The following is a 27,615-nucleotide window of genomic DNA, read 5'->3' as shown; positions in this document are numbered from 1 at the left end:
CACTCTGTGCGATTGCTGCACTCCTTGCGAAGGCAGCACTCTGTGCGAAGACTGCACTCTGTGCGACGGCAGCACTCCATGCGAAGGCAGCACTCTGTTTGAATGCAGCATTCTGTGCAAAGGCTGCACTCTGTGCAAAGGCTGCACTCTGTGCGAAGGCTGCACCCTGTGCAAAGGCAGCACACTGTGCGAAGTCGGCACTCTGTGCGAAGGCAGCACTCTGCGCAAAGGCAGCACTCTGTGCTAAGGCAGCACTCTGTGCGAATTGTGCACTCTGTGCGTAGGCAGCACTCTATGCAAAGGCAGCACTCCGTGCGAAGGCAGCACTCTGTGCGAAGGCTGTACTCTGTGCCAAAGCTGCATTCCTTGCAAAGGCTGCACTCCGTGCGAAGGGAGCACTCTGTGCGAAGGCTGCACTCCGTGCGAAGGCTGCACTCCTTGCGAAGGCAGCTCTCTGTGCGAAGGCAGCACTCTGCGCAAAGGCTGCACTCCGTGCGAAGGCAGCAATTCGTGCAAAGGCTGCAATCCGTGCGACAGCTGCACTCCTTGCGAAGGCAGCAATCTGTGCGAAGGCAGCACCGTGCGCGAAGGCTGCACTCCTTGCGAAGGCAGCACTCCCTGCGAAATCAGCACTTCGTGCGAAGGCAGGACTCCTTGCGAACGCTGCACTCCTTGCGAAGGCAGCACTCTGTGCGAAAGCTGCACACCGTGCGAAAGCAGCACTCTGTGCGAAGGCTGCACTCCGTGCGATGGATGCACTACTTGCGAAGGCTGCACTCTGTGGGAAGGCTGCACTCTGTGTGAAGGCAGCGCTCTGTGCGAAGGCTGCGCTCTGTGCGAAGGCTGCGCTCTGTGCGAAGGCTGCGCTCTGTGCGAAGGCTGCGCTCTGTGCGAAGGCTGCGCTCTGTGCGAAGGCTGCGCTCTGTGCGAAGGCTGCGCTCTGTGAGAAGGCTGCGCTCTGTGCGAAGGCTGCGCTCTGTGCGAAGGCTGCGCTCTGTGCGAAGGCTGCGCTCTGTGCGAAGGCTGCGCTCTGTGCGAAGGCTGCGCTCTGTGCGAAGACTGCACTCTGTGCGACGGCAGCACTCCATGCGAAGGCAGCACTCTGTTTGAATGCAGCATTCTGTGCAAAGGCTGCACTCTGTGCAAAGGCTGCACTCTGTGCGAAGGCTGCACCCTGTGCAAAGGCAGCACACTGTGCGAAGTCGGCACTCTGTGCGAAGGCAGCACTCTGCGCAAAGGCAGCACTCTGTGCTAAGGCAGCACTCTGTGCGAATTGTGCACTCTGTGCGTAGGCAGCACTCTATGCAAAGGCAGCACTCTGCGCAAAGGCTGCACTCCGTGCGAAGGCAGCAATTCGTGCAACGGCTGCAATCCGTGCGACAGCTGCACTCCTTGCGAAGGCAGCAATCTGTGCGAAGGCAGCACCGTGCGCGAAGGCTGCACTCCTTGCGAAGGGAGCACTCCCTGCGAAATCAGCACTTCGTGCGAAGGCAGGACTCCTTGCGAACGCTGCACTCCTTGCGAAGGCAGCACTCTGTGCGAAAGCTGCACACCGTGCGAAAGCAGCACTCTGTGCGAAGGCTGCACTCCGTGCGATGGATGCACTCCTTGCGAAGGCTGCACTCTGTGGGAAGGCTGCACTCTGTGTGAAGGCAGCACTCTGTGCGAAGGCAGCACTATGTGCGAAGGCAGCACTCTGTGCGAAGGCAGCACTCTGTGCGAAGGCTGCACTCTGTGCGAAGGCTGCACTCCATGCGAAGGCAGCACTCCGTGCGAATGCTGCACCCCTTGCGAAGGCTGCACTCCTTGCGAAGGCTGCACTCCTTGCGAAGGCAGCACTCTGTGCGAAGGCTGCACTCCATGCAAAGGCTGCACTCCTTGCGAAGGCAGCACTCCGTGCGAAGGCTGCACCCCTTGCGAAGGCTGCACTCTTTGCGAAGCCAGCACTCTGTGTGAAGGCAGCACCCCATGTGAAGGCTGCACTCCTTGCGAAGGCAGCACTCTGTGCGAAGGCTGCACTCCATGCAAAGGCTGCACTCCTTGCGAAGGCAGCACTCCGTGCGAAGGCTGCACCCCTTGCGAAGGCTGCACTCCATGCAAAGGCTGCACTCCTTGCGAAGGCAGCACTCCGTGCGAAGGCTGCACCCCTTGCGAAGGCTGCACTCCTTGCGAAGCCAGCACTCTGTGTGAAGGCAGCACCCCATGTGAAGGCTGCACTCCTTGCAAAAGCAGCACTCTGTGCGAAGGCTGCACTCCGTGTGAAGGCATCACTCCGTGCGAAGGTTGCATTCCGTGCGACGGCTGCACTCGTTGCGAAGGCTGCACTCCATACGTTGGCTGCACGCCTTGCGACGGCTGCACTCCATGCGACAGCTGCATGCCTTGTGACGGCTGCACTCTGTGCGAAGGCTGCACTCAGTGCGAAGGCTGCACTCCGTGCGAAGACTGCACTCCTTGCGAAGGCAGCACTCCGTGCAAAGGCTGCACTCCTTGCGAAGGCACAGATTGCGAGGACAACACAGCATGCGAGGACGAAACAGCATGCGAGTACGTCACAGCTTGCGAGGACAGCACAGCTTGCGAGGACAGCTCAGCTTGCGAGGACAGCACAGCTTGCGGGGAGAGCACAGCTTGCAAGGACAGCACAGGTTGCAGGGACAGCACAGCTTGCAGGGCAGCACAGCTTGCGGGGACAGCACAGCTTGCGGGGACAGCACACCTTGTGGGGACAGCACAGATTGCGAGGACAGCTGAACTTGAGATGAGTGCTCAACCTGAGAGGAGAGCTCAACAGGAGAGGACAGCTCAACTAGAGAGGACGGCTCAACTTGGCAGGACAGCTCAACTTGAGACGACAGCTCAACTTGAGAGGGCAGCTCAATTTGAGAAGACAGCTCAACTTGAGAGGACAGCTCAACTTGAGAGGACAGCTCAACTAGAAAGGACAGCTCAACTAGAAAGGACAGCTCAACTTGAGAGGACAGCTCAACTTGAGAGGACAGCTCAACTTGAGAGGACAGTCCAACTGGAGAGGACAGCTCAACTTGAGAGGACAGCTCAACTTGGGAGCACAGCACAAATTGCGAGGACAGCACAGCTTGCGAGGACAGCACAGCTTGCGAGGACAGCACACCTTGCGAGGACAGCACAGCTTGCGAGGACAGCTCAGCTTGAGAGGACAGCTCAACTTGCATGGACAGCAAAGCATGCGAGGAAAGCAAAGCTTGCGAGGACAGCGAAGCTTGCGAGGACAGCACGGCTTGCGAGGACTGCACAGCTTGCGTGGACAGTACGGCGTCCGAGGACAGCACGGCTTGTGAGGACAGCACGGCCTGCGAGGACAGCATGGCTTGCGAGGACAGCACGGCTTGCGAGGACATCACATCTTGCGAGGACAGCACAGGTTGGGAGGACAGCACAGATTGCGAGGACAACACAGCATGCGAGGACAACACAGCATGCGAGGACGGCACAGCTTGTGAGGACCGCACAGCTTGCGAGGACAGCTCAGCTTGCGAGGACAGCTCAGCTTGCGGGGACAGCACAGTTTGCAAGGACAGCACAGTTTGCAGGGACAGCACAGCTTGCGGGGCAGCACAGCTTGCGGGGACAGCACAGCTTGTGGGGACAGAACAGATTGCGGGGACAGCACAGATTGTGGGGACAGCTCAACTTGAGAGGACAGCTCAACCTGAGAGGACAGCTCAACCTGAGAGGACAGCTCAACTAGAGAGGACAGCTCAACTTGACAGGACAGCTCAACTTGAGACGACAGCTCAACTTGAGAGGACAGCTCAACTTGAGAGGACAGCTCAACTTGAGAGGACAAATCAACCTGAGAGGACAGCTCAACTAGAGAGGACAGCTCAACTTGAGAGGACTGCTCAACTTGAGAGGACTGCTCAACTTGAGAGGACAGCTCAACTTGAGAGGACAGCTCAACTTGAGAGGACAGCTCAATTTGAGAGGACAGCCCAACTTGAGAGGATAGCTCAACTTGAGAGGGCAGCTCAACTTGAGAGGGCAGGTCAACTTGAGAATGCAGCTCAAATTGAGAGGGCAGCTCAACTTGAGAGGACAGCTCAACTTGAGAGGACAACACAACTTGCGAGGACTGCACAACTTGCGTGGACAGCAAAGCTTGTGAGGACAGCAAAGCTTGCGAGGACAGCAAAGCTTGCGAGGACAGCAAAGCTTGCGAGGACAGCACGGCTTGCGGGGACAGCTCAGCTTGCGAGGACAGCATAGGTTGCGAGGACAGCACAGCTTGCGAGGTCAGCACGGCTTGCGAGGACAGCACAGCTTGCGAGGACAGCACGGCCTGCAAGGACAGCACGGCTTTCGAGGACAGCATGGCTTGCGAGGACATCACATTTTGCGAGGACAGCACAGGTTGCGAGGACAGCACAGATTGCGAGGACAACACAGCATGCGAGGGCGACACAGCATGCGAGGACGTCACAGCTTGCGAGGACAGCGCATCTTGCGAGGACAGCTCAGCTTGCGAGGACAGTACAGCTTGCGGGGAGAGCACAGCTTGCAGGGCAGCACAGCTTGCGGGGACAGCACAGCTTGCGGGGACAGCACACCTCATGGGGACAGCACAGATTGCGAGGACAGCTCAACTTGAGAGGACAGCTCAACCTGAGAGGAAAGCTCAACATGAGAGGACAGCTCAACTAGAGAGGACGGCTCAACTTGACAGGACAGCTCAACTTGAGACGACAGCTCAACTTGAGAGGAAAGCTCATTTTGAGAAGACAGCTCAACTTGAGAGGAGAGCTCAACTTGAGAGGACAGCCCAACTAGAGAGGACAGCTCAACTTGAGAGGACAGCTCAAGTCGAGAGGACAGCTCAATTTGAGAGGACAGCTCAACTTGAGAGGACAGCTAAACTTGAGGGGGCAGCTCAACTTGAGAGGGCAGCTCAACTTGAGAGGCCAGCTCAACTTGAGAGGACAGCTCAATTTGAGAGGAAAGCTCACCTGAGAGGACACCTCAACCTGAGAGGACAGCTCAACTTGAGAGGACAGTCCAACTGGAGAGGACAGCTCAACTTAAGAGGACAGCTCAACTTGAGAGGACAACACAACTTGCGAGGACAGCACAACTCGCGTGGACAGCAAAGCTTGCGAGGACAGGATAGCTAGCGAGGACAGCAAAGCTTGCGAGAACAGCACGGCTTGCGAGGACAACACAGCTTGCATGGACAGTACGGCATCCGAGGACCGCACAACTTGCGAGGACAGCTCAGCTTGGGAGGACAGCACGGCTTGCGAGGACAGCAAGGCTTGCGAGGACAGCACAGCTTGCGAGGACAGCACACCTTGCGAGGACCGCATAGCTTGTGAGGACAGCGCAGCTTGCAAGGACAGCACGGCCTGCAATGACAGCACGGCTTGCGAGGACAGCACGGCTTGCGAGGACATCACATCTTGCGAGGACAGCACAGCTTGCGGGGACAGTGCAGCTTGCACGGACAGCACAGCTTGTAGGGACAGCACAGCTTGCGGGGCAGCACAGCTTGCGGGGACAGCACAGCTTGTGGGGACAGCACACCTTATGGGGACAGCACAGATTGCGAGGACAGCTCAACTTGGGAGGACAGCTCAACCTGAGAGGAAAGCTCAACCTGAGAGGACAGCTCAACTAGAGAGGAAAGCTCAACTTGACAGGACAGCTCAACTTGAGGCGACAGCTCAACTTGAGGGAACAGCTCAACTTGAGAGGACAGCTCAACTTGAGAGGACAGCTCAACTTGTGACGACAGCTCAACTAGAGAGGACAGCTCAACTTGAGAGGACAGCGCAACTTGAGAGGACAGCTCAAGTTGAGAGGACAGCTCAACTTGAGAGGGCAGCTCAACTTGAGAGGGCATCTCAACTTGAGAGGTCAGCTCAACTTGAAAGGGCAGCTCAATTTGAGAGGACAGCTCAACTTGAGAGGAAAGCTCACCTGGGAGGACACCTCAACCTGAGAGGACAGCTCAACTTGAGAGGACAGTCCAACTGAAGAGGACAGCTGAACTTGAGAGGACAGCTCAACTTGAGAGGACAACACAACTTGCGAGGACAGCACAACTTGCGTGGACAGCAAAGCTTGCGAGGACAGCACGGCTTGCGAGGACAGCACAGCTTGCGTGGACAGTACGGCGTCCGAGGACAGCACGGCTTGCGAGGTCAGCACGGCTTTGGAGGACAGCATGGCTTGCGAGGACAGCACGGCTTGCGCGGACTGCACAGCTTGCGAGGACAGCACACCTTTCGAGGACAGCACGGCTTGCGAGGACAGCACAGCTTGCATGGACAGTATGGCGTCCGAGGACAGCAACAGCTTGTGAGGACAGCACGGCTTGGGAGGACAGCACGGCTTGTGAGGACAGCTCAACTTGAGAGGACAGCTCAACTTGAGAGGACAGCTCAACTTGAGAGGACAGCTCATCTAGAGAGGACAGCTCATTTAGAGAGGACAGCTCATCTAGAGAGGACAGCTCAACTTCAGAGGAAGCTCAACTTGAAGGAGAGCTCAACTTGAGAGGACATCTCAACTTGAGAGGACAGCTCAACTTGAGGGGACAGCTCAACTTGAGGTGACAACTCAACTTCAGAGGACAGCTCAAGTTGAGAGGACAGCTCAACTAGAGAGGACAGCTCAACTAGAGAGGACATCACAACTTGAGAGGACAGCTCAAGTTGAGAGGACAGCTGAACTTGAGAGGACAGCTGAACTTGTGAGGACAGCTCAACTTAAGAGGGCAGCTCAAGTTGAGAGGACAGCTCAACTTGAGAGGACAGCTCAACTTGAGAGGACAGCTCAACTTGAGAGCACAGCACAAATTGCGAGGACGGCACAGCTTGTGAGTACAGCGCAGCTTGCGAGGACAGCTCAGCTTGCGAGGACAGCTCAGCTTGCGGGGACAGCACAGCTTGCAAGGACAGCACAGTTTGCAGGGACAGCACAGCTTGCGGGGAAGCACAGCTTGCGGGGACAGCACAGCTTGCGGGGACAGCACAGCTTGCGGGGACAGCACAGATTGCGGGGACAGCACAGATTGTGGGGACAGCTCAACTTGAGAGGACAGCTCAACCTGAGAGGACAGCTCAACCTGAGAGGACAGCTCAACTAGAGAGGACAGCTCAACTTGACAGGACAGCTCAACTTGAGACGACAGCTCAACTTGAGAGGACAGCTCAACTTGAGAGGACAGCTCAACCTGAGAGGACAGCTCAACTAGAGAGGACAGCTCAACTTGAGAGGACAGCTCAACTTGAGAGGAGAGCTCAACTTGAGAGGACAGCTCAATTTGAGAGGACAGCTCAACTTGAGAGGACAGCTCAACTTGAGAGGGCAGCTCAACTTGAGAGGGCAGGTCAACTTGAGAATGCAGCTCAAATTGAGAGGGCAGCTCAACTTGAGAGGACAGCTCAACTTGAGAGGAAAGCTCACCTGAGAGGGTACCTCAACCTAAGAGGACAGCTCAACTTGAGAGGACAGTCCAACTTAAGAGGACAGCTCAACTTGAGAGGACAGCTCAACTTGAAGAGGACAACAAAACTTGAGAGGACTGCACAACTTGCGTGGACAGCAAAGCTTGTGAGGACAGCAAAGCTTGCAAGGACAGCAAAGCTTGCGAGGACAGCACGGCTTGCGAGGACAGCTCAGCTTGCGAGGACAGCATAGGTTGCGAGGACAGCACAGCTTGCGAGGTCAGCACAGCTTGCGAGGACAGCACATCTTGCGAGGACAGCACGGCCTGCAAGGACAGCACGGCTTGCGAGGACAGCATGGCTTGCGAGGACATCACATTTTGCGAGGACAGCACAGGTTGCGAGGACAGCACAGATTGCGAGGACAACACAGCATGTGAGGACGACACAGCATGCGAGTACATCACAGCTTGCGAGGACAGCGCAACTTGCGAGGACAGCTCAGCTTGCGAGGACAGCACAGCTTGTGGGGAGAGCACAGCTTGCAAGGACAGCACAGATTGCAGGGACAGCACAGCTTGCAGGGCAGCACAGCTTGTGGGGACAGCACAGCTTGCGGGGACAGCACACCTTGTGGGGACAGCACAGATTGCGAGGACAGCTGAACTTGAGAGGACAGCTCAACCTGAGAGGAAAGCTCAACATGAGAGAACAGCTCAACTAGAGAGGACGGCTCAACTTGACAGGACAGCTCAACTTGAGACGACAGCTCAACTTGAGAGGGCAGCACAATTTGAGAAGACAGCTCTACTTGAGAGGACAGCTCAACTTGAGAGGACAGCTCAACTAGAAAGGACAGCTCAACTTGAGAAGACAGCTCAACTTGAGAGGACAGCTCAACTTGAGAGGACAACTCAACTTCAGAGGACAGCTCAACTTGAGGGGACAGCTCAACTTGAGAGGGCAGCTCAACTTGAGAGGCCAGCTCAACTTGAGAGGACAGCTCAACTTGAGAGGAAAGCTCACCTGAGAGGACACCTCAACCTGAGAGGACAGCACAAATCGCGTGGACAGCAGAGCTTGCGAGGACAGCAAAGCTTCCGCTGACAGCAAAGCTTGCGAGGACAGCACGGCTTGCAAGGACAGCACAGCTTGCATGGACAGTACGGCATCCGAGGACCGTACAACTTGCGAGGACAGCTCGTCTTGGGAGGACAGCACGGCTTGCGAGGACAGCACGGCTTGCGAGGACAGCACAGCTTGTGAGGACAGCACACCTTGCGAGGACAGCACACCTTGCGAAGACAGCACAGCTTGCGAGGACAGCACACCTTGCGAGGACAGCACAGCTTGCGAGGACAGCACCGCTTGCAAGGACAGCACGGCCTGCAAGGACAGCACGGCTTGCGGGGACAGCACGGCTTGCGAGGACATCACATCTTGCGAGGACAGCACAGCTTGCGGGGACAGCGCAGCTTGCACGGACAGCACAGCTTGCGGGGACAGCACAGCTTGCGGGGCAGCACAGCTTGCGGGGACAGCACAGCTTGTGGGGACAGCACACCTAATGGGGACAGCACAGATTGCGAGGACAGCTCAACTTGAGAGGACAGCTCAACTTGAGACGACAGCTCAACTTGAGAGGGCAGCACAATTTGAGAAGACAGCTCTACTTGAGAGGACAGCACAGCTTGCGAGGACAGCACACCTTGCAAGGACAGCACAGCTTGCGAGGACAGCTCAGCTTGAGAGGACAGCTCAACTTGAGAGGAAAGCTCACCTGAGAGGACACCTCAACCAAAGAGGACAGCTCAACTTGAGAGGACAGTCCAACTGGAGAGGCCAGCTCAACTTGAGAGGACAGCTCAACTCTAGAGGACAACTCAACTTGCGAGGACAGCTCAACTTGTGTGGACAGCAAAGCTTGTGAGGAAAGCAAAGCTTGCGAGGACAGCGAAGCTTGCGAGGACAGCACGGCTTGCGAGGACAGCAGAGCTTGCGTGGACAGTACGGCGTCCGAGGACAGCACGGCTTGCGAGGACAGCACAGCTTGCGAGGACAGCACACCTTGCGAGGACAGCACAGCTTGCGAGGACAGCTCAGCTTGAGAGGACAGCTCAACTTGCATGGACAGCAAAGCATGCGAGGAAAGCAAAGCTTGCGAGGACAGCGAAGCTTGCGAGGACAGCACGGCTTGCGAGGACTGCAGAGCTTGCGTGGACAGTACGGCGTCCGAGGACAGCACGGCTTGTGAGGACAGCACGGCCTGCGAGGACAGCATGGCTTGCGAGGACAGCACGGCTTGCGAGGACATCACATCTTGCGAGGACAGCACAGGTTGGGAGGACAGCACAGATTGCGAGGACAACACAGCATGCGAGGACAACACAGCATGCGAGGACGGCACAGCTTGTGAGGACCGCACAGCTTGCGAGGACAGCTCAGCTTGCGAGGACAGCTCAGCTTGCGGGGACAGCACAGTTTGCAAGGACAGCACAGTTTGCAGGGACAGCACAGCTTGCGGGGCAGCACAGCTTGTGGGGACAGCACAGCTTGTGGGGACAGAACAGATTGCGGGGACAGCACAGATTGTGGGGACAGCTCAACTTGAGAGGACAGCTCAACCTGAGAGGACAGCTCAACCTGAGAGGACAGCTCAACTAGAGAGGACAGCTCAACTTGACAGGACAGCTCAACTTGAGACGACAGCTCAACTTGAGAGGACAGCTCAACTTGAGAGGACAGCTCAACTTGAGAGGACAAATCAACCTGAGAGGACAGCTCAACTAGAGAGGACAGCTCAACTTGAGAGGACTGCTCAACTTGAGAGGACTGCTCAACTTGAGAGGACAGCTCAACTTGAGAGGACAGCTCAACTTGAGAGGACAGCTCAATTTGAGAGGACAGCCCAACTTGAGAGGATAGCTCAACTTGAGAGGGCAGCTCAACTTGAGAGGGCAGGTCAACTTGAGAATGCAGCTCAAATTGAGAGGGCAGCTCAACTTGAGAGGACAGCTCAACTTGAGAGGACAACACAACTTGCGAGGACTGCACAACTTGCGTGGACAGCAAAGCTTGTGAGGACAGCAAAGCTTGCGAGGACAGCAAAGCTTGCGAGGACAGCAAAGCTTGCGAGGACAGCACGGCTTGCGAGGACAGCTCAGCTTGCGAGGACAGCATAGGTTGCGAGGACAGCACAGCTTGCGAGGTCAGCACGGCTTGTGAGGACAGCACAGCTTGCGAGGACAGCACGGCCTGCAAGGACAGCACGGCTTTCGAGGACAGCATGGCTTGCGAGGACATCACATTTTGCGAGGACAGCACAGGTTGCGAGGACAGCACAGATTGCGAGGACAACACAGCATGCGAGGGCGACACAGCATGCGAGGACGTCACAGCTTGCGAGGACAGCGCATCTTGCGAGGACAGCTCAGCTTGCGAGGACAGTACAGCTTGCGGGGAGAGCACAGCTTGCAGGGCAGCACAGCTTGCGGGGACAGCACAGCTTGCGGGGACAGCACACCTCGTGGGGACAGCACAGATTGCGAGGACAGCTCAACTTGAGAGGACAGCTCAACCTGAGAGGAAAGCTCAACATGAGAGGACAGCTCAACTAGAGAGGACGGCTCAACTTGACAGGACAGCTCAACTTGAGACGACAGCTCAACTTGAGAGGAAAGCTCATTTTGAGAAGACAGCTCAACTTGAGAGGAGAGCTCAACTTGAGAGGACAGCGCAACTAGAGAGGACAGCTCAACTTGAGAGGACAGCTCAAGTCGAGAGGACAGCTCAATTTGAGAGGACAGCTCAACTTGAGAGGACAGCTAAACTTGAGGGGGCAGCTCAACTTGAGAGGGCAGCTCAACTTGAGAGGCCAGCTCAACTTGAGAGGACAGCTCAATTTGAGAGGAAAGCTCACCTGAGAGGACACCTCAACCTGAGAGGACAGCTCAACTTGAGAGGACAGTCCAACTGGAGAGGACAGCTCAACTTAAGAGGACAGCTCAACTTGAGAGGACAACACAACTTGCGAGGACAGCACAACTCGCATGGACAGCAAAGCTTGCGAGGACAGGATAGCTAGCGAGGACAGCAAAGCTTGCGAGAACAGCACGGCTTGCGAGGACAACACAGCTTGCATGGACAGTACGGCATCCGAGGACCGCACAACTTGCGAGGACAGCTCAGCTTGGGAGGACAGCACGGCTTGCGAGGACAGCAAGGCTTGCGAGGACAGCACAGCTTGCGAGGACAGCACACCTTGCGAGGACCGCATAGCTTGTGAGGACAGCGCAGCTTGCAAGGACAGCACGGCCTGCAATGACAGCACGGCTTGCGAGGACAGCACGGCTTGCGAGGACATCACATCTTGCGAGGACAGCACAGCTTGCGGGGACAGTGCAGCTTGCACGGACAGCACAGCTTGTAGGGACAGCACAGCTTGCGGGGCAGCACAGCTTGCGGGGACAGCACAGCTTGTGGGGACAGCACACCTTATGGGGACAGCACAGATTGCGAGGACAGCTCAACTTGGGAGGACAGCTCAACCTGAGAGGAAAGCTCAACCTGAGAGGACAGCTCAACTAGAGAGGAAAGCTCAACTTGACAGGACAGCTCAACTTGAGGCGACAGCTCAACTTGAGGGAACAGCTCAACTTGAGAGGACAGCTCAACTTGAGAGGACAGCTCAACTTGTGACGACAGCTCAACTAGAGAGGACAGCTCAACTTGAGAGGACAGCGCAACTTGAGAGGACAGCTCAAGTTGAGAGGACAGCTCAACTTGAGAGGGCAGCTCAACTTGAGAGGGCATCTCAACTTGAGAGGTCAGCTCAACTTGAAAGGGCAGCTCAATTTGAGAGGACAGCTCAACTTGAGAGGAAAGCTCACCTGGGAGGACACCTCAACCTGAGAGGACAGCTCAACTTGAGAGGACAGTCCAACTGAAGAGGACAGCTGAACTTGAGAGGACAGCTCAACTTGAGAGGACAACACAACTTGCGAGGACAGCACAACTTGCGTGGACAGCAAAGCTTGCGAGGACAGCACGGCTTGCGAGGACAGCACAGCTTGCGTGGACAGTACGGCGTCCGAGGACAGCACGGCTTGCGAGGTCAGCACGGCTTGGGAGGACAGCATGGCTTGCGAGGACAGCACGGCTTGCGCGGACTGCACAGCTTGCGAGGACAGCACACCTTTCGAGGACAGCACGGCTTGCGAGGACAGCACAGCTTGCATGGACAGTATGGCGTCCGAGGACAGCAACAGCTTGTGAGGACAGCACGGCTTGGGAGGACAGCACGGCTTGTGAGGACAGCTCAACTTGAGAGGACAGCTCAACTTGAGAGGACAGCTCAACTTGAGAGGACAGCTCATCTAGAGAGGACAGCTCATTTAGAGAGGACAGCTCATCTAGAGAGGACAGCTCAACTTCAGAGGAAGCTCAACTTGAAGGAGAGCTCAACTTGAGAGGACATCTCAACTTGAGAGGACAGCTCAACTTGAGGGGACAGCTCAACTTGAGGTGACAACTCAACTTCAGAGGACAGCTCAAGTTGAGAGGACAGCTCAACTAGAGAGGACAGCTCAACTAGAGAGGACATCACAACTTGAGAGGACAGCTCAAGTTGAGAGGACAGCTGAACTTGAGAGGACAGCTGAACTTGTGAGGACAGCTCAACTTAAGAGGGCAGCTCAAGTTGAGAGGACAGCTCAACTTGAGAGGACAGCTCAACTTGAGAGGACAGCTCAACTTGAGAGCACAGCACAAATTGCGAGGACAGCACAGCTTGCGAGGACAGCACAGCTTGCGAGGACAGCACACCTTGCGAGGACAGCACAGCTTGCGAGGACAGCTCAGCTTGAGAGGACAGCTCAACTTGAGAGGAAAGCTCCCCTGAGAGGACACCTCAACCAAAGAGGACAGCTCAACTTGAGAGGACAGTCCAACTGGAGAGGACAGCTCAACTTGAGAGGACAGCTCAACTTGAGAGCACAGCACAAATTGCGAGGACGGCACAGCTTGTGAGTACAGTTCAGCTTGCGAGGACAGCTCAGCTTGCGAGGACAGCTCAGCTTGCGGGGACAGCACAGCTTGCAAGGACAGCACAGTTTGCAGGGACAGCACAGCTTGCGGGGAAGCACAGCTTGCGGGGACAGCACAGCTTGCGGGGACAGCACAGCTTGCGGGGACAGCACAGATTGCGGGGACAGCACAGATTGTGGGGACAGCTCAACTTGAGAGGACAGCTCAACCTGAGAGGACAGCTCAACCTGAGAGGACAGCTCAACTAGAGAGGACAGCTCAACTTGACAGGACAGCTCAACTTGAGACGACAGCTCAACTTGAGAGGACAGCTCAACTTGAGAGGACAGCTCAACTTGAGAGGACAGCTCAACTAGAGAGGACAGCTCAACTTGAGAGGACAGCTCAACTTGAGAGGAGAGCTCAACTTGAGAGGACAGCTCAATTTGAGAGGACAGCTCAACTTGAGAGGACAGCTCAACTTGAGAGGGCAGCTCAACTTGAGAGGGCAGGTCAACTTGAGAATGCAGCTCAAATTGAGAGGGCAGCTCAACTTGAGAGGACAGCTCAACTTGAGAGGAAAGCTCACCTGAGAGGGTACCTCAACCTAAGAGGACAGCTCAACTTGAGAGGACAGTCCAACTTAAGAGGACAGCTCAACTTGAGAGGACAGCTCAACTTGAAGAGGACAACACAACTTGAGAGGACTGCACAACTTGCGTGGACAGCAAAGCTTGTGAGGACAGCAAAGCTTGCAAGGACAGCAAAGCTTGCGAGGACAGCACGGCTTGCGAGGACAGCTCAGCTTGCGAGGACAGCATAGGTTGCGAGGACAGCACAGCTTGCGAGATCAGCACAGCTTGCGAGGACAGCACATCTTGCGAGGACAGCACGGCCTGCAAGGACAGCACGGCTTGCGAGGACAGCATGGCTTGCGAGGACATCACATTTTGCGAGGACAGCACAGGTTGCGAGGACAGCACAGATTGCGAGGACAACACAGCATGTGAGGACGACACAGCATGCGAGTACATCACAGCTTGCGAGGACAGCGCAACTTGCGAGGACAGCTCAGCTTGCGAGGACAGCACAGCTTGTGGGGAGAGCACAGCTTGCAAGGACAGCACAGATTGCAGGGACAGCACAGCTTGCAGGGCAGCACAGCTTGTGGGGACAGCACAGCTTGCGGGGACAGCACACCTTGTGGGGACAGCACAGATTGCGAGGACAGCTGAACTTGAGAGGACAGCTCAACCTGAGAGGAAAGCTCAACATGAGAGAACAGCTCAACTAGAGAGGACGGCTCAACTTGACAGGACAGCTCAACTTGAGACGACAGCTCAACTTGAGAGGGCAGCACAATTTGAGAAGACAGCTCTACTTGAGAGGACAGCTCAACTTGAGAGGACAGCTCAACTAGAAAGGACAGCTCAACTTGAGAAGACAGCTCAACTTGAGAGGACAGCTCAACTTGAGAGGACAACTCAACTTCAGAGGACAGCTCAACTTGAGGGGACAGCTCAACTTGAGAGGGCAGCTCAACTTGAGAGGCCAGCTCAACTTGAGAGGACAGCTCAACTTGAGAGGAAAGCTCACCTGAGAGGACACCTCAACCTGAGAGGACAGCACAAATCGCGTGGACAGCAGAGCTTGCGAGGACAGCAAAGCTTCCGCTGACAGCAAAGCTTGCGAGGACAGCACGGCTTGCAAGGACAGCACAGCTTGCATGGACAGTACGGCATCCGAGGACCGTACAACTTGCGAGGACAGCTCGTCTTGGGAGGACAGCACGGCTTGCGAGGACAGCACGGCTTGCGAGGACAGCACAGCTTGTGAGGACAGCACACCTTGCGAGGACAGCACACCTTGCGAAGACAGCACAGCTTGCGAGGACAGCACACCTTGCGAGGACAGCACAGCTTGCGAGGACAGCACCGCTTGCAAGGACAGCACGGCCTGCAAGGACAGCACGGCTTGCGGGGACAGCACGGCTTGCGAGGACATCACATCTTGCGAGGACAGCACAGCTTGCGGGGACAGCGCAGCTTGCACGGACAGCACAGCTTGCGGGGACAGCACAGCTTGCGGGGCAGCACAGCTTGCGGGGACAGCACAGCTTGTGGGGACAGCACACCTAATGGGGACAGCACAGATTGCGAGGACAGCTCAACTTGAGAGGACAGCTCAACTTGAGAGGACAGCTCAACTTGAGAGGACAGGTCAACTTGGGAGCACAGCACAAATTGCGAGGACAGCACAGCTTGCGAGGACAGCACACCTTGCAAGGACAGCACAGCTTGCGAGGACAGCTCAGCTTGAGAGGACAGCTCAACTTGAGAGGAAAGCTCACCTGAGAGGACACCTCAACCAAAGAGGACAGCTCAACTTGAGAGGACAGTCCAACTGGAGAGGCCAGCTCAACTTGAGAGGACAGCTCAACTCTAGAGGACAACTCAACTTGCGAGGACAGCTCAACTTGTGTGGACAGCAAAGCTTGTGAGGAAAGCAAAGCTTGCGAGGACAGCGAAGCTTGCGAGGACAGCACGGCTTGCGAGGACAGCAGAGCTTGCGTGGACAGTACGGCGTCCGAGGACAGCACGGCTTGCGAGGACAGCAAGGCTTGGGAGGACAGGACGGCTTGCAAGGACAGCACGGCTTGCGAGGACAGCACAGCTTGCAAGGACAGCACACCTTGCTAGGACAGCACAGCTTGCGAGGACACCAAAGCTTGCGAGGACAGCACACCTTGTGAGGACAGCATGGCTTGCGAGGACAGCACAGCCTGCAAGGACAGCACGCCCTGCAAGGTCAGCATGGCTTGCGAGGACAGCACGGCTTGTGAGGACATCACATCCTGCGAGGACAGCACAGGTTGGGAGGACAGCACAGATTGCGAGGACAACACAGCATGCGAGGACAACACAGCATGCGAGGACGGCACAGGTTATGAGGACAGCGCAGCTTGCGAGGACAGCTCAGCTTGCGAGGACAGCTCAGCTTGTGGGGACAGCACAGCTTGCAAGGACAGCACAGTTTGCAGGGACAGCACAGCTTGCGGGGCAGCACAGCTTGCGGGGACAGCACAGCTTGCGGGGACAGCACAGATTGCGGGGACAGCACAGATTGTGGGGACAGCTCTACTTGAGAGGACAGCTCAACTTGAGAGGGCAGCTCAACTTGAGAGGCCAGCTCAACTTGAGAGGACAGCTCAACTTGAGAGGAAAGCTCACCTGAGAGGACACCTCAACCTGAGAGGACAGCACAAATCGCGTGGACAGCAAAGCTTGCGAGGACAGCAAAGCTTCCGCTGACAGCAAAGCTTGCGAGGACAGCACAGCTTGCATGGACAGTACGGCATCCGAGGACCGTACAACTTGTGAGGACAGCTCGTCTTGGGAGGACAGCACGGCTTGCGAGGACAGCACGGCTTGCGAGGACAGCACAGCTTGCGAGGACAGCACACCTTGCGAGGACAGCACACTTTGCGAAGGCAGCACAGCTTGCGAGGACAGCACACCTTGCGAGGACAGCACAGCTTGTGAGGACAGCACAGCTTGCAAGGACAGCACGGCCTGCAAGGACAGCACGGCTAGCGAGGACAGCACGGCTTGCGAGGACATCACATCTTGCGAGGACAGCACAGCTTGCGGGGACAGCGCAGCTTGCACGGACAGCAAAGCTTGCGGGGACAGCACAGCTTGCGGGGCAGCACAGCTTGCGGGGACAGCACAGCTTGTGGGGACAGCATACCTAATGGGGACAGCACAGATTGCGAGGACAGCTCAACTTGAGAGGACAGCTCAACTTGAAAGGACAGCTCAACTTGAGAGGACAGCTCAACTTGGGAGCACAGCACAAATTGCGAGGACAGCACAGCTTGCGAGGACAGCACACCTTGCAAGGACAGCACAGCTTGCGAGGACAGCTCAGCTTGAGAGGACAGCTCAACTTGAGAGGAAAGCTCACCTGAGAGGACACCTCAACCAAAGAGGACAGCTCAACTTGAGAGGACAGTCCAACTGGAGAGGCCAGCTCAACTTGAGAGGACAGCTCAACTTGAGAGGACAGCTCAACCTGAGAGGACAGCTCAACTAGAGAGGACATCTCAACTTGAGAGGGCAGCTCAACTTGAGAGGGCAGGTCAACTTGAGAATGCAGCTCAAATTGAGAGGGCAGCTCAACTTGAGAGGACAGCTCAACTTGAGAGGAAAGCTCACCTGAGAGGGTACCTCAACCTAAGAGGACAGCTCACCTTGAGAGGACAGTCCAACTTAAGAGGACAGCTCAACTTGAGAGGACAGCTCAACTTGAGAGGACAACACAACTTGCGAGGACTGCACAACTTGCGTGGACAGCAAAGCTTGTGAGGTCAGCAAAGCTTGCGAGGACAGCAAAGCTTGCGAGGACAGCTCGGCTTGCGAGGACAGCTCAGCTTGCGAGGACAGCATAGGTTGCGAGGACAGCACAGCTTGCGAGGTCAGCACAGCTTGCGAGGACAGCACAGTTTGAGAGGACAGCACGGCCTGCAAGGACAGCACGGCTTGCGAGGACAGCATGACTTGCGAGGACATCACATTTTGCGAGGACAGCATGACTTGCGAGGACATCACATTTTGCGAGGACAGCACAGGTTGCGAGGACAGCACAGATTGCGAGGACAACACAGCATGCGAGGACGCCACAGCATGCGAGGACGTCAAAGCTTGCGAGGACAGCGCAGCTTGCGAGGACAGCTCAGCTTGCGAGGACAGCACAGCTTGCGGGGATAGCACAGCTTGCAAGGTCAGCACAGCTTGCAGGGACTGCACAGCTTGCAGGGCAGCACGGCTTGCGGGGACAGCACAGCTTGCGGGGACAGCACACCTTGTCGGGACAGCACAGATTGCGAGGACAGCTCAACTTGAGACGACAGCTCAACCTGAGAGGAAAGCTCAACATGAGAGGACAGCTCAACTAGAGAGGACGGCTCAACTTGACAGGACAGCTCAACTTGAGACGACAGCTCAACTTGAGAGGACAGCTCAATTTGAGAAGACAGCTCAACTTGAGAGGAGAGCTCAACTTGAGAGGACAGCTCAACTAGAGAGGACAGCTCAACTTGAGAGGACAGCTCAACTTGAGAGGACAGCTCAATTTGAGAGGACAGCTCAACTTAATTCAGCTCAACTTGGGGGGGCAGCTCAACTTGAGAGGGCAGCTCAACTTGAGAGGCCAGCTCAACTTGAGAATACAGCTCAACTTGAGAGGAAAGCTCACCTGAGAGGACACCTCAACCTGAGAGGACAGCTCAACTTGAGAGGACAGTCCAACTGGAGAGGACAGCTCAACTTAAGAGGACAGCTCAACTTAAGAGGACAGCTCAACTTCAGAGGACAACACAACTTGCGAGGACAGCACAACTTGCGTGGACAGCAAAGCTTGCGAGGACAGCAAAGCTTGCGAGGACAGCAAAGCTTGCGAGAAGAGCACGGCTTGCGGGGACAGCACAGGTTGCATGGACAGTACGGCATCCGAGGACAGCACAACTTGCGAGGACAGCTCGGCTTGGGAGGACAGGACAGCTTGCGAGGACAGCACGGCTTGCGAGGGCAGCACAGCTTGCGAGGACAGCACACCTTGCAAGGACAGCACACCTTGCGAAGACAGCACAGCTTGCGAGGACAGCACACCTTGCGAGGATAGCACAGCTTGCGAGGACAGCGCAGCTTGCAAGGACAGCACAGCCTGCAATGACAGCACAGCTTGCGAGGACAGCACGGCTTGCGAGGACATCACATCTTGCGAGGACAGCACAGCTTGCGGGGACAGTGCAGCTTGCACGGACAGCACAGTTTGCAGGGACAGCACAGCTTGCGGGGCAGCACAGCTTGCGGGGACAGCACAGCTTGCGGGGACAGCACAGCTTGCGGGGACAGCACACCTTATGAGGACAGCACAGATTGCGAGGACAGCTCAACTTGAGAGGACAGCTCAACCTGAGAGGACAGCTCAACTAGAGAGCACAGCTCAACTTGACAGGACAGCTCAACTTGAGCGACAGCTCAACTTGAGGGAACAGCTCAACTTGAGAGGACAGGTCAACTTGAGAGGACAGCTGAACTTGTGAGGACAGCTCAACTAAAGAGGACAGCTCAACTTGAGAGGACAGCTCAACTTGAGAGGACAGCTCAAGTTGAGAGGACAGCTCAACTTGAGAGGGCAGCTCAACTTGAGAGGGCAGCTCAACTTGAAAGGGCAGCTGAACCTGAGAGGACAGCTCAACTTGAGAGGAAAGCTCACCTGGTAGGACACCTCAACCTGAGAGGACAGCTCAACTTGAGAGGACAGACCAACTGAAGAGGACAGCTGAACTTGAGAGGACAGCTCAACTTCAGAGGACAACACAACTTGCGAGGACAGCACAACTTGCGTGGACAGCAAAGCTTGCGAGGACAGCATGGCTTGCGAAGACAGCACAGCTTGCGTGGACAGTATGGCATCCGAGGACAGCACAGCTTGCAAGGACAGCACGGCGTGGGAGGACAGCACGGCTTGTGAGGGCGGCACGGCTTGCAAGGACAGCACAGCTTGCGAGGACAGCACACCTTTCGAGGACAGCACGGCTTGCGAGGACAGCACAGCTTGCGTGGACAGTACGGTGTCCGAGGACAGCAACGGCTTGCGAGGACAGCACGGCTTGTGAGGACAGCACGGCTTGTGAGGAAAGCTCAACTTGAGAGGACAGCTCAACTTGAGAGGACAGCTCAACTTGAGAGGACAGCTCATCTAGAGAGGACAGCTCATCTAGAGAGGACAGCTCATCTGGAGAGGACAGCTCAACTTCAGAGGAAGCTCAACTTGAAGGAGAGCTCAACTTGAGAGGACATCTCAACTTGAGAGGACAGCTCAACTTGAGAGGAAAGCTCACCTGGTAGGACACCTCAACCTGAGAGGACAGCTCAACTTGAGAGGACAGACCAACTGAGGTGGACAGCTGAACTTGAGAGGACAGCTCAACTTGAGAGGACAACACAACTTGCGAGGACAGCACAACTTGCGTGGACAGCAAAGCTTGCGAGGACAGCATGGCTTGCGAAGACAGCACAGCTTGCGTGGACAGTATGGCGTCCGAGGACAGCACAGCTTGCAAGGACAGCACGGCTTGGGAGGACAGCACGGCTTGTGAGGGCGGCACGGCTTGCAAGGACAGCACAGCTTGCGAGGACAGCACACCTTTCGAGGACAGCACAGCTTGCGAGGACATCACAGCTTGCGTGGACAGTACGGTGTCCGAGGACAGCAACGGCTTGCGAGGACAGCACGGCTTGTGAGGACAGCACGGCTTGTGAGGAAAGCTCAACTTGAGAGGACAGCTCAACTTGAGAGGGCAGCTCAACTTGAGAGGACAGCTCATCTAGAGAGGACAGCTCATCTAGAGAGGACAGCTCATCTGGAGAGGACAGCTCAACTTCAGAGGAAGCTCAACTTGAAGGAGAGCTCAACTTGAGAGGACATCTCAACTTGAGAGGACAGCTCAACTTGAGGGGACAGCTCAACTTGAGGTGACAACTCAACTTCAGAGGACAGCCCAAGTTGAGAGGACAGCTCAACTAGAGAGGACAGCTCAACTAGAGAGGACATCACAACTTGAGAGGACAGCTCAAGTTGAGAGGGCAGCTGAACTTGAGAGGACAGCTCAACTTGTGAGGACAGCTCAACTTGAGAGGTCAGCTCAACTTGAGAGGACAGCTCAACTTGAGAGGACAGCTCAACTTGAGAGGACAGCTCAACTTGAGAGGATAGCTCAACTAGAGAGGACAACACAACTTGAGCGGACAGCTCAACTTGAGAGGACAGTACAAGTTGCGAGGACAGCACAACTTGGGAGGACAGCACAGCTTAACTTAAGAGGACAGCACAACTTGAGAGGATAGCTCAACTAGAGAGGACAACACAACTTGAGAGAACAGCTCAACTCGAGAGGACAGCTCAACTTGAGAGGACAGCTCAACTTGAGAGGACAGCACAACTTGCGAGGACAGCACAACTTGGGAGGACAGCACAGCTTGGGAGGACAGCACAGCTTGAGAAAATAGCTCAACTTGAGAGGACAGCTCAACTTGAGAGGACAGCACTACTTGAGAGGACAGCACAACTTGCGAGGATAGCAAAGCTTGCGAGGACAGCACAGCTTGTGAGGACAGCATTTCTTGCGAGGACAGTACGGCTTGCGAGGACGGCACGGCTTGCGAGGACAGCACGGCTTGTAAGGACAGCACAGGTTGTGAGGACAGCACAGCTTGCGAGGACAGCACAGCTTGCGAGGACATCATAGCTTGTGAGGACAGCACAGCTTGCGAGGACAGCACAGCTTTCGAGGAGAGCACAGTTTGCGAGGACAGCTCAACTTGAGAGGACAGCTCAACTTGAGAGGACTGCTCAACTGGAGAGGACAGCTCAACTGGAGAGGACAGCTCAACTTGAGAGAATAGCTCAACTAGAGAAGACAGCTCAAGAGGACAGCACAACTTGAGAGTACAGCACAACTTGCAAGGGTAGTAGACCTTGTGATTAACCTTGTAATGCCATAACTATTGTACATTCAGTAACTGTTTCATTTGCAGCAACCTTTCTGCATACAGTGACACTTGCATGTACAGATATACTGATATGAATAGGAAGAATTTCACTTTCAGCAGTTTTCGCTAATAGAACATGAATAGTGTGTGCTGCAACTCTTGCATGTACAGTATCCCAAATGTGCAGAGTAAGTTTTGCGTAAGCAGTCACTCCTCCATGCAAGGTATCTCTTGCAAGTTCAGTAACAGATGCTTTTGCAGCGGAGATGTGTGTATTAACCAGAGAACTTGAATAGACTGCTTTGCATGCTGTAATGCAGAAAAAAAGAGATGGGGAGGAGAAAAAGCAGTATGTAGAAAGAAGGGAGGGAGGGAGTGTATGAGGAAAGTATATTTGAGAGAGTTGAAGAGGATAGTAATATGGGGAAGGATGAGAGGAGGAGAAGGAAGCCATGGTGAGAAGAGGGAGGATGTATTGGGCAAAGAGGAAACGATGGAGAGAAATAAGGAAGGATCGAAAGTAACAGGTAATATAAGTGTAAAGTGAATGGAGGAGGATAGAGAAAATTATATATAAATATATATCAATATATATATACATAGTGTGTAGATGGTATGTTTACTACAATTAAGAACACACGAAAACCTTGCACAGGCAGTGAAGTGGAGACTCAAAAGGTGAAAACAAGCACTAAGTCTGAGGTGAGGCAAGAAGGAAGAACTTCCACTACAGTAGGCGCTACTGAATAATAAAGTGGGGAAACCAAAGTGTAGAATGGTAGTCGAGCCACATGGTGGCTAGAATAAAAGATACTCGTCGGTGTGGTGTCTAATATCAGTCATGCTGTCTGTCAAGACAACAACAGGAATGTACAGATGAAACAGGTGCATCGAAATTCCTGACGACTGGAGCATTACAATAATCAGTACCATAAGCTGTGCTGTGTGGCGCCAATTAACAAGTTGTCAGACGAGAATCGAAGGCAAGATATCCACGTTAATACAGTAGATGAGAGACAGACTTATCAGAACTGCTAGACATGCCTAATGCCGCATAAATGAACGCTGCCACTTGTGCCGCCCATGCACATAACGTAGTGTTAAAGATGAAGTGCCTGCCGAAAACGCGGAGGGATTTCTATAGACCGTAACAATAAAAAAAAGGAAAGTGTGAAGAGCGTGGGACACAGGGCAGCCGACACATTGTACTCCAAGGACGGAATGCGTCGGAGAGCGCGGTCCAGTATTCCGATAGGGGGTGTGGTGGGGGAGGGGGTTAAGGGGTACAAAATGCGGCCCGTCATTCGTCGGAATTCGCAGCTCGCGGCCGATATCCCGTGGTGTTATTCCAGGGATGAACATAGCCTCTCATAGTCGCCCGGAGGCGACATAAAATTTTGACTGTTCAGACTCAGCACTTTCATATCGACATGGCGAAAATCCATGTTCAGCTATTGGCTTTCAGGCTGCACTTCCTGAGTTAGCAGGCTTCAATGTAATATTGTTGCAACCCCAGCTTCCCGACTGAGAAAGCAAAACAGAAATTTACAGAACACACACACACACACACACACACAAATCGTCGCCATTGGGCTGCATTAAAATAATTGGAGTATTACATAATAATTAAACCACAAGCAGTGCTGTGTTACAGCAGTGAAAGGGTGTCCAGAAGGAAATCCAGGGGAAAAAAATCCGCTGTAATACACGCAATCAGAGGCGGGTGTGTCACGCCTGGTAATACAATTAACGGCGACTATGTTAATTGCTGCTTGGTAGCTGGTGTGTGTGATGGCTTGGCAGCGCACGAACTGCTTCCTTACTTGCTTCCCAACTTAACAAGCGATGTCGCAAGCAAGTTATTTCAACAGGCGCATTTGTATCGCCTGTGTGGTTTTTTGGGCGGGGGGGGTGGGGGTGAGTGGGGTGCGCGGCCTGTTGGCTTCGCAGCACGCATTGTGTCCCCCTCCCAGCTGCCCGACTTAGCAAGCGACTTTGCAATGCGACTCCACTGCGCTCCGCTTGGTACGCGTCCCGTTATAAGGCGGACCCTCCGAACAAGTGACAGCGAGAGACACGCGTACATTGAACGGGGCGAATATCGGCGGGCGGAATATCTTCTGCGTCAAAGCCGCCTACATCACTTCACTTACGGCGTGAATCTCTGAAACCGCCAAGCGACTACCGTTCTCAGTACGTGATATCAATTTCAACTAGATACGACCTCACTGTCCCAGGCAAAAACGCACTCAAAGACGTAAATACAAACCGAAGAGAAAAACGGATTACACAAACGCACGCAAAAGCTACGTTTTCGTCTTATGTAGTTACAAATTAAACACTTTCCCTTACTCTCCTTTCATTCTACTGTGGAAACTAGTCTTTTTTTACGTCGCCACACGGTCCTATATCAAAGCAAACTACGCTTACTGGGCCAGGCGGCGCGGCGCGTCTCTGCTCTTCGTGTTTCAAAACACGCTGCATAAACGTCCGTAACTCCTCGATGCCTTCACTTACAATTTTAAAACTTTGACACCGCCAAGCGACTACCGTTCTCAGTACGTGATATCAATTTCAACTAGATACGACCTCACCGTCCCAGGCAAAAACGCACTCAAAGACGTAAATACAAACCGAAGAGAAAAACGGATTACACAAACGCACGCAAAAGCTACGTTCTCGTCTTATGTAGTTACAAATTAAACACTTTCCGTTACTCTCCATTCATTCCACTGTGGAAACTAGTCTTTTTTTACGTCGCCACACGGTCCTATATCAAAGCAAACTACGCTTACTGGGCCAGGCGGCGCGGCGCGTCTCTGCTCTTCGTGTTTCAAAACACGCTGCATAAACGTCCGTAACTCCTCGATGCCTTCACTTACAATTTTAAAACTTTGACACCGCCAAGCGACTACCGTTCTCAGTACGTGATATCAATTTCAACTAGATACGACCTCACCGTCCCAGGCAAAAACGCACTCAAAGACGTAAATACAAACCGAAGTGAAAAACGGATTACACAAACGCACGCAAAAGCTACGTTCTCGTCTTATGTAGTTACAAATTAAACACTTTCCGTTACTCTCCATTCATTCCACTGTGGAAACTAGTCTTTTTTTACGTCGCCACACGGTCCTATATCAAAGCAAACTACGCTTACTGGGCCAGGCGGCGCGGCGCGTCTCTGCTCTTCGTGTTTCAAAACACGCTGCATAAACGTCCGTAACTCCTCGATGCCTTCACTTACAATTTTAAAACTTTGACACCGCCAAGCGACTACCGTTCTCAGTACGTGATATCAATTTCAACTAGATACGACCTCACCGTCCCAGGCAAAAACGCACTCAAAGACGTAAACACAAACCGAAAAGAAATACGGATTACACAAACGCACGCAAAAGCTACGTCTTCGTCTTATGTAGTTACAAATTAAACACTTTCCGTTACTCTCCTTTCATTCCACTGTGGAAACTAGTCTTCTTTTACGTCGCCACACGGTCCTATATCAAAGCAAACTACGCTTACTGGGCCAGGCGGCGCGGCGCGTCTCTGCTCTTCGTGTTTCAAAACACGCTGCAGAAACGTCCGTAGCTCCTCGATGCCTTCACTTACAATTTTAAAACTTTGACACCGCCAAGCGACTACCGTTCTCAGTACGTGATACCAATTTCAACTAGATACGACCTCACTGTCCCAGGCAAAAACGCACTCAAAGGCGTAAATACAAACCGAAAAGAAGTACGGATTACACAAACTCACGCAAAAGCTACGTCTTCGTCTTATGTAGTTACAAATTAAACACTTTCCGTTACCCTCCTTTCATTCCACTGTGGAAACTAGTCTTCTTTTACGTCGCCACACGGTCCTATATCAAAGCAAACTACGCTACTGGGCCAGGCGGCGCGGCGCGTCTCTGCTCTTCGTGTTTCAAAACACGCTGCAGAAACGTCCGTAGCTCCTCGATGCCTTCACTTACAATTTTAAAACTTTGACACCGCCAAGCGACTACCGTTCTCAGTACGTGATATCAATTTCAACTAGATACGACCTCACCGTCCCAGGCAAAAACGCACTCAAAGACGTAAACACAAACCGAAAAGAAATACGGATTACACAAACGCACGCAAAAGCTACGTCTTCGTCTTATGTAGTTACAAATTAAACACTTTCCGTTACTCTCCTTTCATTCCACTGTGGAAACTAGTCTTCTTTTACGTCGCCACACGGTCCTATATCAAAGCAAACTACGCTTACTGGGCCAGGCGGCGCGGCGCGTCTCTGCTCTTCGTGTTTCAAAACACGCTGCAGAAACGTCCGTAGCTCCTCGATGCCTTCACTTACAATTTTAAAACTTTGACACCGCCAAGCGACTACCGTTCTCAGTACGTGATACCAATTTCAACTAGATACGACCTCACTGTCCCAGGCAAAAACGCACTCAAAGGCGTAAATACAAACCGAAAAGAAGTACGGATTACACAAACGCACGCAAAAGCTACGTCTTCGTCTTATGTAGTTACAAATTAAACACTTTCCGTTACTCTCCTTTCATTCCACTGTGGAAACTAGTCTTCTTTTACGTCGCCACACGGTCCTATATCAAAGCAAACTACGCTTACTGGGCCAGGCGGCGCGGCGCGTCTCTGCTCTTCGTGTTTCAAAATGTGCGGAGTGCGAAACAGCAGAGTCGAGATGCGTTACAGTGGTACAACTGGCCAGCGACCAGGAGTGTGACTCACACGTGGGAACGGACACGCGTCTCGCAACTGGAGGGATACGCGAGATCCCGCCGCCAGCAGACATGCGTCTTGTGGGGATTCACTCTCATTTCGGTGATGAACACCTGCATCTAAATTTTTCTCCCGTTTTCGCTTATTTCACAAAACCGCCATTACTCGCGGGACAGTTAAAACTGCCAACATTCCGCGGTGCTGGCAGCAACAATTGGTCTCTGACGCAGCGACAAAGCTCTGTCGGCTGCAGGAGACGGAAAATTAACAGAAAAATAAATGCAGCTTCTACATTACTACTGTATGTATTTGTGACTGACGTCTAAATGTGCTGACAATCAGTACAGAGTAATTATGCAGATCTGATGCTGGTTTCGTGATTTTGTGTGTCGCGTGCTGGCTTTCCAGTGACGCGATGCAATATGGGCGGACGACCGGGGTGGGAGTCATTCAGTGTAGCGTACGTTAAAAGTGAACAATTTAAGCTGTGCTGGTTGAGCAGGGTTTCGCCATCCAGCATCGTTATACAGGGTCCGGAGAAACGATTTGACCAAAGGTGTAGGGCAGAAAGACAGTCTGAAACTTAGTAGTTTGAGTACAACAACTCGGGGTCGAAAATTCGTATTTTGGGAGCTACAGGAACGTAATTACAATCTGACATGTGGACGTCTTTACTCAAAATGAAAGATAATTCACACAAAATGTAAGTGTAATCACAGTCTATGGACTAACCACTCTCAGGACGATAACAAGAAAAACTCAAAGCATCACATACACCTGTGTAATACTTAGCCGACGTTCTAGACAACATCTCTTTAGAAATAAAGACAATCACATGTGCATGTTTTATATTTCAACATGTCTTCAAGAGGACAA

The 27,615-nt window shown here is 53.8% G+C and overlaps 3 protein-coding genes across 3 annotated transcripts; all 3 read left to right on the top strand.

The window, feature by feature from the left end:
* The first annotated feature begins 12,563 nt into the window (after positions 1 to 12,563).
* On the top strand, positions 12,564 to 14,274 carry LOC126159961 (apical junction molecule-like). Its single transcript, XM_049916768.1, has 3 exons — positions 12,564 to 12,697; positions 12,881 to 13,450; positions 13,515 to 14,274. Exons 1-3 carry the CDS (start codon positions 12,564 to 12,566, stop codon positions 14,272 to 14,274), a joined length of 1,464 nt encoding a protein of 487 aa, XP_049772725.1.
* A 1,936-nt stretch (positions 14,275 to 16,210) lies between these two features.
* On the top strand, positions 16,211 to 16,762 carry LOC126159960 (prestalk protein-like). The gene has a single exon (XM_049916767.1). The coding sequence runs from the start codon at positions 16,211 to 16,213 to the stop codon at positions 16,760 to 16,762; it is 552 nt and encodes a 183-aa protein (XP_049772724.1).
* A 3,125-nt stretch (positions 16,763 to 19,887) lies between these two features.
* On the top strand, positions 19,888 to 20,365 carry LOC126159959 (uncharacterized). Its single transcript, XM_049916766.1, has 2 exons — positions 19,888 to 20,129; positions 20,221 to 20,365. Exons 1-2 carry the CDS (start codon positions 19,888 to 19,890, stop codon positions 20,363 to 20,365), a joined length of 387 nt encoding a protein of 128 aa, XP_049772723.1.
* Positions 20,366 to 27,615: the final 7,250 nt, after the last annotated feature.

Source organism: Schistocerca cancellata, unplaced genomic scaffold, assembly GCF_023864275.1.
Source record: "Schistocerca cancellata isolate TAMUIC-IGC-003103 unplaced genomic scaffold, iqSchCanc2.1 HiC_scaffold_1150, whole genome shotgun sequence".
Lineage (NCBI taxonomy): Eukaryota > Metazoa > Arthropoda > Insecta > Orthoptera > Acrididae > Schistocerca > Schistocerca cancellata.
The sequence above is the reverse complement of the archived record's forward strand: the minus strand, read 5'-3'. Positions and strand labels throughout refer to the sequence as shown.

Excerpts from the sequence above, each read along its gene's own strand:
- LOC126159961 (XM_049916768.1), top strand. The coding sequence starts at position 12,564 with ATGGCTTGCGAGGACAGCACGGCTTGCGCGGACTGCACAGCTTGCGAG. Across the intron at positions 12,698-12,880 it reads TCCGAGGACAGCAACAGCTT|GAGAGCTCAACTTGAGAGGA; the intron begins GTGAGGACAGCA and ends CTCAACTTGAAG. Across the intron at positions 13,451-13,514 it reads TTGCGAGGACGGCACAGCTT|CACAGCTTGCAAGGACAGCA; the intron begins GTGAGTACAGTT and ends TTGCGGGGACAG.
- LOC126159960 (XM_049916767.1), top strand. The coding sequence starts at position 16,211 with ATGGCTTGCGAGGACAGCACAGCCTGCAAGGACAGCACGCCCTGCAAG.
- LOC126159959 (XM_049916766.1), top strand. The coding sequence starts at position 19,888 with ATGGCTTGCGAAGACAGCACAGCTTGCGTGGACAGTATGGCATCCGAG. Across the intron at positions 20,130-20,220 it reads TTGCGAGGACAGCACGGCTT|AGAGGACAGCTCATCTAGAG; the intron begins GTGAGGACAGCA and ends CAGCTCATCTAG.